The 14,980-nt window shown below is 35.2% G+C and overlaps 1 protein-coding gene across 5 annotated transcripts in view; it reads left to right on the forward strand.

Moving 5' to 3' along the window:
• HNF4G (hepatocyte nuclear factor 4 gamma) overlaps positions 1 to 14,224 on the forward strand; it is a 127,234-nt gene extending 113,010 nt beyond the window's left edge. For 2 of the 5 annotated variants that reach the window (XM_061123518.1, XM_061123516.1), the window contains 5 exons: positions 2,542 to 2,629; positions 4,617 to 4,769; positions 6,483 to 6,719; positions 7,677 to 7,799; positions 12,612 to 14,224. In XM_061123518.1, the coding sequence (XP_060979501.1) occupies positions 2,542 to 2,629; positions 4,617 to 4,769; positions 6,483 to 6,719; positions 7,677 to 7,799; positions 12,612 to 12,733 (723 nt within the window). In that variant the 3' untranslated portion in view covers positions 12,734 to 14,224. Of the gene's footprint in view, positions 1 to 2,541; positions 2,630 to 4,616; positions 4,770 to 6,482; positions 6,720 to 6,841; positions 6,978 to 7,676; positions 7,800 to 8,723; positions 8,925 to 12,611 lie in introns of those variants that run through there. The other 3 variants (XR_009689554.1, XR_009689553.1, XR_009689555.1) reach the window with 3 other exon arrangements.
• Positions 14,225 to 14,980: the final 756 nt, after the last annotated feature.

Below are 14,980 nucleotides of genomic sequence, written 5' to 3' on the forward strand. Positions count from 1 at the left end.
ATTATTAGTTTAAGATTCATTTTTAACTCTTCTAAGTATTATATAATATTCTATAGATGTAAATAATTTGAAAATTTCCAATTCCCCCAGATAAAGCACAGTATGTAATAGTATGTAATATAACCAGTGTCTATTTTTATACCCTCTTACCAGAGCTTTTTATCATTGGTACACAAAAATAAAGAAACAATCAAAGGGAAAGGTGTATGATTGTCTAAAAATCAAAGAAGGGCAAAATATTTACACACCAGAAAATAAAAATGATCACAGGAAGTTAGCAGTTTTATTTCTAGAAGAGCATTTCACCTGGTTACAAAAAGAAAATACTGTGAAGTCTGAAATCATTCTTAAAATGTTCTGTAACTCCCTTCCTGGTATGAGTCATGGTTATGGACATGTCATAAAGATAGCTTGGCTCAGAAGGCTATTTCACAGTGAATAATGCTAAATTGCTAAAACTTACTTGTCTCACCTCAAGCCATATAAGTAGGTTTATGTTATTTATCAGTTTTATATTTTTATTATCACTCTTTAAAGTTGCTGACATATATGCAGACAGTGATTTAAAAATTGGGAAATTGAAATCCAGTAACTTGTCAATAATAGTTTTTATTTACTGTTTAATATTAACAGTATAACATTAATAGCCATGGATTGACAGAGTCTATTATGGATGAGGGATTTGGATATTAGTTTTCAGTTACATTATATGTTACATTGTTTAATTTAATAGTCTCAGGAGCTCTGTGGCATATTTTATAATATCCACTTAACAATTTCTAAAACTGAGACATAAATCAGTTACGTTCACTCAATATATTCATCACACAAATAGTTATTAGGACTACTGCTCAGTTTTAAGAACTGTGACTATATGGCAGGAAAAGTACAGATTGCATCACTATTCTCATAAAACTTGCATTCTGTTTGGGAGAGACAGACAATAAAAATGTCCACATTCTGAGTAAGATAATTCTAGGTGGGGATAAGTTCTATAAAATGAAAATAGGATGAGTTGTTGGGGAATGGTCACGGGTGGAGTGGTAATAGATCCAGTAAATTGGGAATTAGAGATTTTTCTTGAGACCTGAGTAGCAAGGGGCTAAGTTTATCAAGATCAGAGGTAAAAGCGTTCTGGCTTCAGGAAGAGTGAATCCCAAGGCTCTGCGGCAGGGCAGGCAAAATGTCTAGAGAAAAGTGAGCAGAGGATGCTGCAAGAAGAAAGCAGAGTGGGCGGTGGCGGTGGGGGAGGTACAAACCACTGAGCCATCACCTAGGGGAAGCCATGGTTGAGGTGTTCGGATTTCACTCTAAAAACTGTAAGAAATAGTTAAAGAGATTTTAGCAGAGGAGTGATATTAATTGATGAGTATTGTACAAGATATCATTTTAGAAGGTTTGTCAAGAAGGACTTAAGATGGAGGAACCAGAAAGGAAGCAGGAATACCTAGTAGATCTTTGGAATGTATTTTGGTAGGCCAGGTGAAGAATGACCACGGTTTGGACAGGGGTGGTAGCAATGGAGAAGCCGTGCTAGGATGTGCTGTGCAATTAGAGAGGGATCCAAATGAACCCTTGGTTTTGATGTGAAAATGCTTATTTTGGAGGACTGTATCTTTAACTAAGGAGACGAAGATGCTGGAGAAGCATTCACTTGGATGAATGAAATTTGAAATGCCTCCTATTCTTTCTACTGGTGATGTTCAGCAGGCAGTCCAACTCCTCTGAGAGTTTAGTGCAGAGTTAAAGGTTCAGTCTAGAAAGTGTCAGAACCCAGATCCTGCATACCCATTTCACTATATCACCCCTCTTTGCTGTACTTTTGTTTGTGGGTGCATGTTAAGTCACTTCAGCCATGTCTGTGACTGACAGCAACCCCATGGACTGTAACCCACCAGGCTCCTCTGCCCATGGGATTCTCCAGGCAAGAATACTGGAGTGGGTTGCCATGCCCTCCTCCAGGGGATCTTCCTGAACTGGGGATCGAACCCTCTTCTCCTATGTCTTCTGCATTGGCAAATGGGTTCTTTAACCACTAGCACCACGTGGGAAACCCTTTGCTTTGGTTTGTTCAGTTTAATGATGTGTAACAGATCATGTTTGACATATATTTTTCTCCTTTAGTCCTCATGACTACACTTTGAGATTTTCATACTATCTCCATTTATTAAATGAAAACAAATGAGTCCCAAACATACTGGTTAACTAACCCAAGCTTAAACAGGTAGTAAGTGGAGAAACCAGAATTTGAACTATAGTTTGTTAGATTCTATTCTTAAATATCATTCACTCCCAAACACTAAATTATTTTTTTCTTTTCTTGCTGCCATCCTATTGCCTTATTAGTTTTAGAAATTTTGAAAGTAAAACTCTATTGATGTGCTTAAAATAGAAGTCTTAATAATAATTTATGAATATTGTAGTTTGTTAAAACAAAAAAATGTTCTAGGCTTAAAGAACACTAAGTTAATCAGACTTATATTATAAATCTTTTCATCATTATGTTTTATAATTAATTGTTAAATGGAATTTTTCATTAAGGTGGCACTGTTGAGAGCTCACGCAGGGGAACATTTACTGCTTGGAGCTACAAAGAGATCCATGATGTATAAAGATATTTTGCTTTTGGGTAAGTTTTTTTTTTTTCCTTCATTTTAATTTGAAAAAATTATGCTTTCTTGATACTTACAGGGGGTCTATTCTACATGTACCAGGCATTCATAGACACTGTCAAATGGAGCAGTCACTTCACAGTGAATTTAGGTGGTTAGAGGGTCTGTTTTTCCTTTCTTTTATTGCAAGGAAGTTCAGAAGAGATGTTCAGTATGCATTAAATAAAAGAGAAATGTCGCTCAATAAACAACATATTGAGGCATGTTTAAGTTATTTCAGGACCAAGAATTAGTGATTTGTGTCACCATCTTATGGAGTTCCATACATTCTAAGTGTCTACCTAATAATTATACCATATATTATTTTCTAATCTTCTAAAGATTATGTTTATCTCCTAGGATCTCATTGCCTATGATATGCTACAAAATCCCAAGTTAAAAAAAACTTTTATAACAATGTCTGAAAAATTTTCATAGTTAAATAGCAGTGCTGAAACAGGCAAAATTATGACAGCAAAGGCACAAAGGGAAAGCTTGTGTCTTCATTAAGGAAGTACTCTGATCCCCACCTCTTTACTTGCCTTATAAAATTAGGTTTCCTGTTGAGAGAGTTGAGATCTCTCTAATGCTTAGAAGCTCTCCCTCCCTCTGGCAGTGTAAAATGATAACTAAATTGTTTTATTCCATTTTTTAGACAGATATTTTGTCCCAAATAGGAATAAATTGAACAGAATATCACAATAGCTAGTAGTAACTGAGGACTTACTATTTAAGATATATGCCTTTAAGTGCTTTAACATGTCTCTCTATATATACACTCTCTCATTTAAACCTCAGAATAACCCTGAGGGATATGTACTATTATTTTCAACCTGTTTTGTAGGTGAAGAAATAAAGGCAGAGTAAGTTTGTCTGAGGTCACAAAGCAAGTAAGGGATTGAGCCAGGATTCTAAACCACATAATATGACTGCTTTTAAATTCTGCTAAATTTTCTCTTACAATTTTAGGACTCCTACAATACTGTTCTCCTTATAAATGTGAATACAATAAGCATGGAAAACAAAACAATCTTACCACATAGTTCTAAATAGTCTTTTCCTAAATAATTAGATAATCCAACTTTTCATAAGGGGAACAGAGCTACACTTTTTAAAATACTTTTGCATGTGTTGTTATATTGAAGATTGTCTTTGCCTGGTGAAAGAATTCAGAATACTCTCCTTTTTATAAAACCAGAAAATAAAAATTTAGCAGTTATTTTAGGTGCTCAAATAAGCTTCTAATTTTCTAATATTTTAGAAGCTATATTTTCATATTATAGCCCAAGACTTTCTAAGGTAGAACATATTTAAGGATTAGGTGGTCCAGATTTCTATTCAATTTCTGAATTCCCTTGAATTCTGCTGCAGACGTTAGCCTTGTGATTAGACGATCTTCCCATCTCTTCTTAAAGAAGCCCAGGATGAGAGAATTTACTATTGAGTGAGGCAACTCATAAGAGTATACCTGATAGTTTAAAAAAAAATTAGCCTTGTCTACTTAAGCTTATTAAAATCTCAGTAGTTGTTATATGTACAAACACCTGTACCACTGAAGGAATGCTTGTTTACTTTACTGTAAGCAAGAGAGATTCTTTAGGTTTTGTAACATGCTCATTAATGAGTAAGGCACTAACAGATAACTGACATAGTGGAAAGCTAATCATTATATCTTGTTTCTCCCTTGTCAATAATTAGCTTGTTATTAGTCCGTACTTTAGTATTATCACCAGTGACCGAGGCTGTTAAAATGCATGTGATCATATTATCAATGTTATTGATCCTGTAAGTGTTCTTAAGTTTTTCCTAACATAATTAACAACACTACTGAGAGTGGAAGTACTATTCATGTTTCTTCAAAGGAAAATCATTTAAAATATTGGTTTATAAAAGTTTAAACAAAATCTGACAATTTTGCATGTGTGAGAGGGTTGATTGTTTCGTTATTATTATTTTTTAATGTAGGGAACAACTATGTTATTCACCGCAACAGCTGTGAAGTCGAGATTAGCCGTGTGGCCAACCGGGTTCTAGATGAGCTGGTCCGACCATTTCAAGAAATTCAGATTGATGATAATGAATATGCTTGTTTGAAGGCAATTGTCTTTTTTGATCCAGGTTTGTTTCCAAAGTTTCAGTAAAAATAATTGCAGTAAAAATTAAACTACTTCTTATTTTATTTTTTAGTAATTTTCTCTATTTATTTATTTTTGGCTGGACTGGATCTTCCTTGCTCTGCAGACTTTTCTCTAGTTGCAGTGAGTGAGGGCTCCTCTCCAGTTGTGCACAGGCTTCTCGTTGTGGTGTCTTCTCTTGTTGAGGAGCACTGGCTCTAGGACACACAGGCTTTAGTAGTTGCAGCACGTGGGCTCGGGAGTTGTGGCCCCAGGCTCTTGAGCACAGGCTCAATAGCAGTGGTGCACACACTTAGTTGTCTGGTGGCGTGTAAGGATCTTCCCGGATCAAGGATCGAACCCATGTCTCCTGCCTTGGCAGGTAGATTCTTTACCACTAAACTACCAAGTGGTTTAAAAGTCACCAACTTTTTTTTTTTTTTTTTATTAGTTGGAGGCTAATTACTTCACAACATTTCAGTGGGTTTTGTCATACATTGATATGAATCAGCCATAGATTTACACGTATTCCCCATCCCGATCCCCCCTCCCACCTCCCTCTCCACCCGATTCCTCTGGGTCTTCCCAGTGCACCAGGCCCGAGCACTTGTCTCATGCATCCCACCTGGGCTGGCGATCTGTTTCACCATAGATAATATACATGCTGTTCTTTTGAAACATCCCACCCTCCCCTTCTCCCACAGAGTTCAAAAGTCTGTTCTGTATTTCTGTGTCTCTTTTTCTGTTTTGCATATAGGGTTATCGTTACCATCTTTCTAAATTCCATATATATGTGTTAGTATGCTGTAATGTTCTTCATCTTTCTGGCTTACTTCACTCTGTATAATGGGCTCCAGTTTCATCCATCTCATTAGGACTGGTTCAAATGAATTCTTTTTAATGGCTGAGTAATATTCCATGGTGTATATGTACCACAGCTTCCTTATCCATTCATTTGCTGATGGGCATCTAGGTTGCTTCCATGTCCTGGCTATTATAAACAGTGCTGCGATGAACATTGGGGTGCACGTGTCTCTTTCAGATCTGGTTTCCTCAGTGTGTGTGCCCAGAAGTGGGATTGCTGGGTCATATGGCAGTTCTATTTCCAGTTTTTTAAGAAATCTCCACACTGTTTTCCATAGCGGCTGTACTAGTTTGCATTCCCACCAACAGTGTAAGAGGGTTCCCTTTTCTCCACACCCTCTCCAGCATTTATTGCTTGTAGACTTTTGGATAGCAGCCATCCTGACTGGTGTGTAATGGTACCTCACTGTGGTTTTGATTTGCATTTCTCTGGTAATGAGTGATGTTGAGCATCTTTTCATGTGTTTGTTAGCCATCTGTATGTCTTCTTTGGAGAAATGTCTGTTTAGTTCTTTGGCCCATTTTTTGATCGGGTCATTTATTTTTCTGGAATTGAGCTTCAGGAGTTGCTTGTATATTTTTGAGGTTAATCCTTTGTCTGTTTCTTCATTTGCTATTATTTTCTCCCAATCTGAGGGCTGTCTTTTCACCTTACTTATAGTTTCCTTTGTAGTGCAAAAGCTTTTAAGTTTCATTAGGTCCCATTTGTTTAGTTTTGCTTTTATTTCCAATATTCTGGGAGGTGGGTCATAGAGGATCTTGCTGTGATACCAACTTTTAAAATATTAGGATATTTACTCTCACACTCTGTTAAGATGGAATATTTAGAGTGCTCTTTTTCTTCCTGTACTAGACGCAAAAGGGCTAAGTGATCCGGTGAAGATTAAGAACATGCGGTTCCAAGTGCAGTTGAGTTTGGAGGACTACATCAACGACCGGCAGTATGACTCCCGGGGCAGATTTGGGGAGCTGCTTCTGCTCCTGCCCACACTGCAGAGCATCACGTGGCAAATGATTGAGCAAATACAATTTGTTAAACTTTTTGGAATGGTTAAAATTGACAACTTACTTCAGGAGATGTTACTGGGTGGTGAGTTCTTTTAAGAATTTCTTTTATTTCTTAGGATCATATTACAGTGCTTTGAAGCAAGTTTGACCTGTTTACTTTTTGTCCATGATGTAATTAACTCAATTTTTTTTTTTTTCATTTAGAAAAATCTATAAAACACATTGGCTGGGAACAAAAATACTTGAACATATTCAAACCTCCCCTCCATTCATACTCAACCTCCACCACCTTTACTCCACCCATCCCTCTTACCTCAATTGTCAGATTCTCCCAAATATGGTAAATGGAAATATGTTTCATATTGTTGGTACTTCTTGGAGTATATTATATTTTTTCTATGTCTTTCCTCCTCTAAAAGCTCACTGATGGCAAAATAAAACAACAAAAAATACAGCGTAAATAGCTTAAAAATAAACATCCTGCTCCTGAAATAAATTAACTGACACAACACAATGAGAAGTGGAAAATGAGATTTCTTTGCTGCAGTAGATGTCAGGAATAACTTAAGAAATCATTTATTTTGTGTTCTGATCTAGATTAAATTTCCTTGTAAAATCACTTTATTTTATTTTATTTTAGTTTTAGTTTTCTAGTGGTTAATGTGTTTCTAATGATATCTTTCTGAAATAAAAGTTGTTTATGCTATTAGGGTGATCCCAAATACTATAAACTTGAGGTAAGTGATTCTTGGAATTGCCTTAACAACAGGCAGCAAGCATAATGATTCCAGGAAACTGCACGGAAGGTCCATTATTAATATACAACATAATATGATACAACATTAATCTAGCCAGTGTACAGTGAAAGCTAACATTGTCTTTAATGTAGTAGTGGCTCTATTAATTTATTTTTGAATTCCCAAAAAGCACTTTGCAAAAATAGCAATATTTAAGCTGTCAATCAAAACACTTGTTTTAAGGTAAACTTGCTGTTCCTGATTAAATATCCCTTACGCAAGCATCTTTTTATCTTCTGTAGGTGCTTCCACTGAGGCTAACCATCTCCATCATCCAATGCACCCACATTTGTCTCAAGATCCATTAACTGGACAGACTATACTTTTGGGTTCAATGTCAACACTGGTGCATACAGACCAGATCTGTAAGTATCTGGACTACTTTTGAAACATAGTATTTCTTAAACTTAATTACTTGAGAAAATGTGAAATTTTGGGAAAGAATCTATTAGTGCCCAGAAATTATAAAAATTGGGTATGATTTCCTCTAGGATTTCATTGTGGGAGATTGTGAAGCAAGTCACTTATTCTTCTCATGTATGAATATTCTCCCTAAAATGGAGATATGAGTGCCTAAATCTTTCTACTTCATAGGTTTGGTAGTACATATAGGATGTTCTAGCTTTGCCTGGTAGTGCAGGACCATAACAATGACATACAAACTGGAACCATGCAAAGGAATCTTAATAATTAAGAGAAAAATTAAGATTGCTTATGACCTTTAAACATGTTTGTCAAAACATTAAGAGCTCTTTTAACTATAAGTTATAAATGTATAGGGAAGTTAAAAATAGTACTTTTAATGTTTAGTACACCATAATTAAAAATATTATAAACACTGAGAATTAATGTTATATTTTTTTGTAAAAAAAATATGAAGAGTAGTTTGAACAGTGCTTGCCATGTTCTTTTTCAAGGACTTAGAAGAGGAAGTAAGCATGTGTGATGAAATTTACTCTTTTGGGAGTTTGGATTGATTTCCAGTATTTTATCCTTTGTATTTTCAATGTCATGAAATATCTCTCAGAAACCATTTGATAGCAAGTTTTTTGTCAGTTTCACTTCCTCTGGGACCTCTCCATCCTTTCAAAGAATTGGGCTCCTCATTAACGTTGACAAGTTTTCCTTCAGCTTAAGCTCTTGGTTGTATTTTAAGGGACTCAAACAATGACAATGTGAACATTTCCATGGTCAGTGCTTTCTTCTATTAACTATATTTGTGTTTGATTTGAATTTCACTTCCAGCATTATCATTTTTTGTTTCTTTACCACCCACTCTCCCCTTCCAGCCAGTTCTCTTTCAGTTGTCCATGTTTGCAAAATGCCATGTGAATTTATCACTGGGAGGGAGACAGGAGGCAACACAACTACACACTTTGTTGTCAGTGTGTGAACTGAAGGAAATATGTTCATTGACCAATCACAATCATGAACAGACTGAAGGATGTGGTGTGATTGGTTACTGATCAAAATGCACATCTATTATATAGGTAATTATTTGTAGACCAAAAAAGTTAGCTGTGAAGTTTGTAAAGTTTGCAATACAGTCAAGTTTGTGAGTTTATGCAACACTCACCGTTAATTTGAGTTAACATACTAACTGAAATGTGAACCAGGTTTTTGAAAGACTGGTGCTATCACTAAGCAGTGATGAGTGGAATTCATGTGTATCATTAACTGGGCAAAGTGTGGGTTGTTTAGGTTTCCTTTAGTTCTATGGAACAAAAATGATTATATATATATATACTAAGGATTGATAGTAGATAATCTGATATTGTTGCAGATTTAACACATTATATTTTTATAAGTCAACTCAGAGATTTAAAAAATCTTGACTAGACAAACTATCAAGAATTAATTGCTCCTGAATTTATACTAATTTAGTTCCAAATTGAGTTTTGATCTACTGCCTCTAAACACTAAACCAGCTATGTCACTGAGATTCTTTAAGTTATTGTGATATCATTGTGCATACCTGTATTGCCTGCTGAATCTACGATAGCCCTTAATAACTAGCTGCAGTGTTGTTTTATCCCAAAGTTCAATGCAACGTGACCACGATTCAGTGAGTACCATCTAACTGCTCCCTAGTGGTAGGGAGAGTAGAAACCACAAAAATGCCTGTTATCACTGCTATCCTTCAGATGCAGTAGATATATGTGTAAATAGTGTCTGTAACACAAAGTTCTTTGAGTGTATGACAGAAGCAGAAATGAAATTGTTAGAAAAAATACAAATGTACAATATAGTACCTTTAATCTGTGGGTCCCCATTAATTTAAAGACATTAATTTGGGACCATTCTTTCTTTCCTTGAAGTACAGTTGATTTACAGTAGTATTTTGGTTTCAGATATACAACATAGTGATTCAATATTTTTAGAGGTTTATTTCATTTAAAGTTATTATAAAATATCGCTTATATTCCCTGTATTGTAAATTACATCCTATATCTTATTTATTTTCTACCATATAGTTTATGCCTCTCATTCTCCTTCCCATGGCTTCCTCTCCCTCTCCCCCACTTCTCACTGGTAGCAACTGGTTTGTTCTCTGTTTCCATGAGTCTGTTTCTGCTTTGTTATATTTATTTGTTTTATTATTTGAATTTAACATATAAGTGAAAATATACAGTATTTGTCTCCCTGTTTAACTTATTTCACTAAGGGTAATATCCTGCAGGTCCAGCCATGTTATTGCGAGTGGCAAAATTTCATTCATGGCTGAGTAATATTCGTGTGTGTGTGTGTGTGTGCGTGCGCGCACGCGTGTCACATCTTCTTTATCCATTCATCTGTTGATGGACACTTGTGTGGCTTCCACATCTTAGCTATTGTAAATAAAGCTGCTATGAACATTGAGGCGCATGTATCTCTCCAAATTAGTGTTTTTGTTTTCTTCAAATATATACTCAGAAGTGGAATTGCTGGATACTGTGGTAGTTCTAGGTTTCATTTGTTGAGGAACTTCCATTATGGGACTATCTTGCAAAGCACATATTACCGTTTTCATTTAATTAACAGTGAAGAACAGAGAGAGGCAAACCCAATGCCATACCAAAGAGTCTATGTCGTTGTCTCTCTTAGAGATCAGTTATTCATAAACTTGGAAAATAAAACTCATTAACAACACATTGAACGTTGTAGGTAACAACTAGCAAGAAAGTTTAACAATTTTGCTGGTGGTTAAATCCTTTACTTTTTAAATGCTAGTTTTCTAGTATTTTTAAAGCATACTTGCTGACCCTAATCTTTTTAGAATCACATCATCACACTTTTCATTTTTATTTTCCCTGTTTCAGCATACTATTTTAGAGATTCATTTGTAAAGGAAAACTTTGCTTTGCTTATGGTCATTTGAAACAGTTTGTATTTGACACAAAGCATTAAACACAAGCACACATAAAAATTAAAGTTTATGCATATTTTCTTGGTCTTTTACAGCAGGCTACTGCAGTATTAGATCCATCCTAAATATCCAGAAATAATTTTTAAGGCAAATTTGGTAATTCTTTTGCCACTTGAATTTTATCTAAAAATATTGTTTTTAAGTCATTGCTAATTCCCACATAATAATATAAAGCTAATATATTAAAGAAAACTAGGCAAAAAGGGGCTGTTCTTTTTTGTATTTTTGAAAACTATTCCAGAAAAAAAATCGATAAAGTCTGCGATGTCTCAGTCTGATCATCAAACATTTTCTGTTTATTCTGTTAAATATATGGGATGATAATAAATGTGAATACTAAAATATTTCAAGTTTTAAAAATTGTAGAATGGCTCCTGGATTATTTTGTAATATGGTTAAAATTTGCCAATAGAAATACTATCATAGACAATGAAGTATTCAAACTATAACTTATTTTTTTAATTACTCAGTGCTCTTTGCATTGATGGGTAAGGACAGCCAAGCATCATTGTAACAGAATAATTTTGAAGTGACAAAGTCAGTATTTTTCAGATGCTTTTAACTACAACAAGAGCTTCCCTGGTGGCTCAGTGGTAAAGAACCCGCCTGGGTCAGGAAGATCCCCTGGAGAAGGAAATGGCCACCCACCCCTGTGTGCTTGCCTGGGAAATGCCTTGAAAAGAAGAGCCTGGCAGCCTATAGTCCATGAAGGGTCTCACAAGAGTCAGACACGACTTACTGACTAAACAACAACAACGACAACAACAACATAGATTTCAAAGCACTTGAAGAGTTACCTTACCTTATTATTATTATTTTTAATGTCATCTAATGTTTGAGTTGGCTTTTCTAGTGGCTCAAACAGTAAAAAATCTGCCTGCCAGTGCAGGAGACATAGTTCAGTCCCTGGGTTGGGAAGATCCCCTGGAGAAGGAAATGGCAACCCACTCTAGTATCCTTGCCTGGAGAATCCCATGGACAGAGGAACTTGGTGAGCTGTATAGTCCATGGGGTCATGAGACAGTCGGACACACATAAGCGGCTAAACAACAGCAACGTTTGGGTTAGTGAAATCTAGACCAATATCGGAGAAGGCAATGGCACCCCACTCCAGTACTCTTGCCTGGAAAATCCCATGGACAGAGGAGCCTGGTAGGCTGCAGTCCATGGGGTCACTAAGAGTCGGACACGACTGAGCGACTTCACTTTCACTTTTCACTTTCATGCATTGGAGAAGGAAATGGCAACCCACTCCAGTGTTCTTGCCTGGAGAATCCCAGGGGTGGGGGAGCCTGGTGGGCTGATGTCTGTGGGATCGCACAGAGTCGGACACGACTGAAGTGACTTAGCAGCAGCAGCAGCAGCAAACCAAATATGTTTTCTTTTATGTGCTTTTTTGATTGTGAATATTATAAAATTTATATTCTGAGACTTGGAAAAAAATTAGTTTTCTGTTAATTCTTTTCATTAAGATTTTTTTTCTGCTGAGTTTCTGAGAGAATCAAATGCCCATAAATGCTATTATATAAAAGCAGATGATATCTTAAAGTGACTGTCAACATTTTAAAGTATGATTTAGTTTAATACTAATAGGGGAGTGCATCTCCAGTAGTATGTCAATGACCTGATTATGTATTATAATCACTACTTTATATATAATCTTTTAAAAACATATACAAAATAAAGTAATGCATATTGGTGTCATGCAAAACTTAATGAGATGGGCCAGGTGACTGCCAGCATCACATACAATTCTCTGTTTCTTTTTTAGCAACTCCTGAAACCCCACTTCCTTCCCCACCTCAAGGCTCTGGACAAGAACCATACAAAATAGCTGCAAATCAAGCTTCAGTCATTTCACACCAGTCTCTTTCCAAACAAAAGCAATTGTGAGAGTATGTTTACTTCTGAACGGCACTGCATAAATGTGAAAAGTTGTTGTTCTTAAAATATCTCAGGATAGCACTTTTGGCAGACTCTTAGCCAAGGCTTCTTCATGGTGCTGTTATAAAGACGGTATCCTGTTTTCTTGTTTATATGTTCATTTTGTTTGTTGTTGCTATTGTTTAAAACCTTTAGATGCAACCAATGTCTATCACTGAGTTCCAATGCGTTTGTATAGCATAAACCTGTACTGTGCCTGAACCAGTTGAATCTCATGTACTACTTTCGTGTGTTGTCTTATTATTAATTTAAACCTGTAAATAATTGCTTTATGGTGATGTGATGAAGAACTAAGTTTTCTCCATTGAGAACAGTAGATCAGAAATCCCAGATTAATATTAAATGAGCCAAGTTCTTTTTTTTTTAATAAATTTTAAACTTGCAGATTTGAAAATTAAAGCAGTTGCTGTAGAATAGGGTATATTTCTTTGAAGAATCACTTACAAGCATCTTTTTGGCCCATAGTTAAATATGCCTATAAAAGATTAGAAAATTATAAATAGGCATTTCAAAGATGACTGGGTATTCCTTGAAATCTGCCTATATTTGAAGATGTATGGTAAAATAAAATGTTAAATTTATCAGTTAGGATACAGGCTAAATTGTTTAAAGAAACCCTTAAAAAGAGGCTTAAGGAAGACAGGCATTTATTTCCCTCTCAGAAAACAAATCTAGAAGTAGTCATCCTTTGACTAGAACTTAGCACATGCCCACATGTGGTTCTCAGGGACACTGGGAGTGTAGTCTTTAGGCAGAAAGCCTCGTGCCAACAAACCTGTCCATCTCTGGGATTCTGATATCAAGAGACAGATTAGCCATCTGTCACACACATGTTGCCTCATTTAGCCCTCCTGTAAAAGAGGTATTATTATCTTTTTCTTATAAATTAAGAAACCTTTAGCTTAGAGGATTTAAATAACATAACCAAAGATCATTAAACCTAAAGAGGAGGAGAGCTGCACTCTAGCCCAGGTCTAATGGACTTTAAGGAGAATAAATCTTTGGTATGAAAATGTGAGCTTCTTACTGTGGTTTTTAAGTAAATGCAGTTGAGTAAATGCAATGTTTTGAGTAAATGCAAATGGATATTATCCATTGTGTTACCTGTTAACACATATTTACATATAAATGAGTGTAAATTTGTTGCAACATGAATAAGAAACTACTTTTGTACCTTAAATGAGTCTTCTAACTTTAATGAATCTTCTTCCTAAAATAAAAAGATTTGAAAAACTTTCGAACAAAGAAAATAAAATGTATAGCAGGTAGATCATGATGAAAGCACAGACAAATTAAAATCACTGACACCATATTTTCAAAAATCCAGTGGACTGAGGAATATAGTTCTTTGGAGCCCCAGATTTGATATTATCTAAAGCTGGAGCTTATTTTAAAACAATTGACAGTCTGCCTCAAGAAACAGTGATGTCTCTCTTTCTCTCTCTCTATCAAATAAATACACACACACTGTATTTGCTGGAGCAGCGAAAAACTGGTTTAGTAATTATTAATGATATAAAAAGGGTTCCCCAAGCTCCAAGAGACTGAATTAAATGATTTTTACAGAACTTTTCAAAATTTCTAAGATTATGATTTCATAACCCCCACTTGCCCTACAAATAAAAAGCTTTTGTTAACTGTAACTTCTTAACTCTTAAAATGGAAAAATGATTACTTAGAAGCTAGCATTGATTTAATAGAATCAATAAAATCCCTTTAACAGCTGGTACCTGGAAACTGTAAGATATATCTTTGAGAGAGAGTGAGAACAGAAAAAAAACTTTAACTCATTTTTGAAAAGATTTATGCTAGTGTCTCTAGTTCACAAATAAGAATGCTTTTGCTTTTTTAAGATGGAAATACATCTTCTAGTTTTCTGTTGTGCTCTTAGAAGATACTAAAAAAAAAAAACCTTTAAAATATAAAACATATAATTCATTTTTAGTGTCCCTTCTAACTTATCTGCATCTATTTACTAAAACAGTCATGTTTTAGAAATTATTGCTAGCAAATTTGTTTTAATAACCATGGTCAGGGAATGTGTAATATAATATTTTTGTATACTTAACTGCCAAAAATGCTGGACAAAAACGAACTGAAGTTTTCAGCATATCTTAAAATATTGATACGGGAAGTTATTGCTTTTATATAACACAAAAACACTTATATAACACTTTTTCAGGTAGTAAAAAAGAA

The sequence above is a fragment of the Dama dama genome, chromosome 21 (assembly GCF_033118175.1).
Source record: "Dama dama isolate Ldn47 chromosome 21, ASM3311817v1, whole genome shotgun sequence".
Lineage (NCBI taxonomy): Eukaryota > Metazoa > Chordata > Mammalia > Artiodactyla > Cervidae > Dama > Dama dama.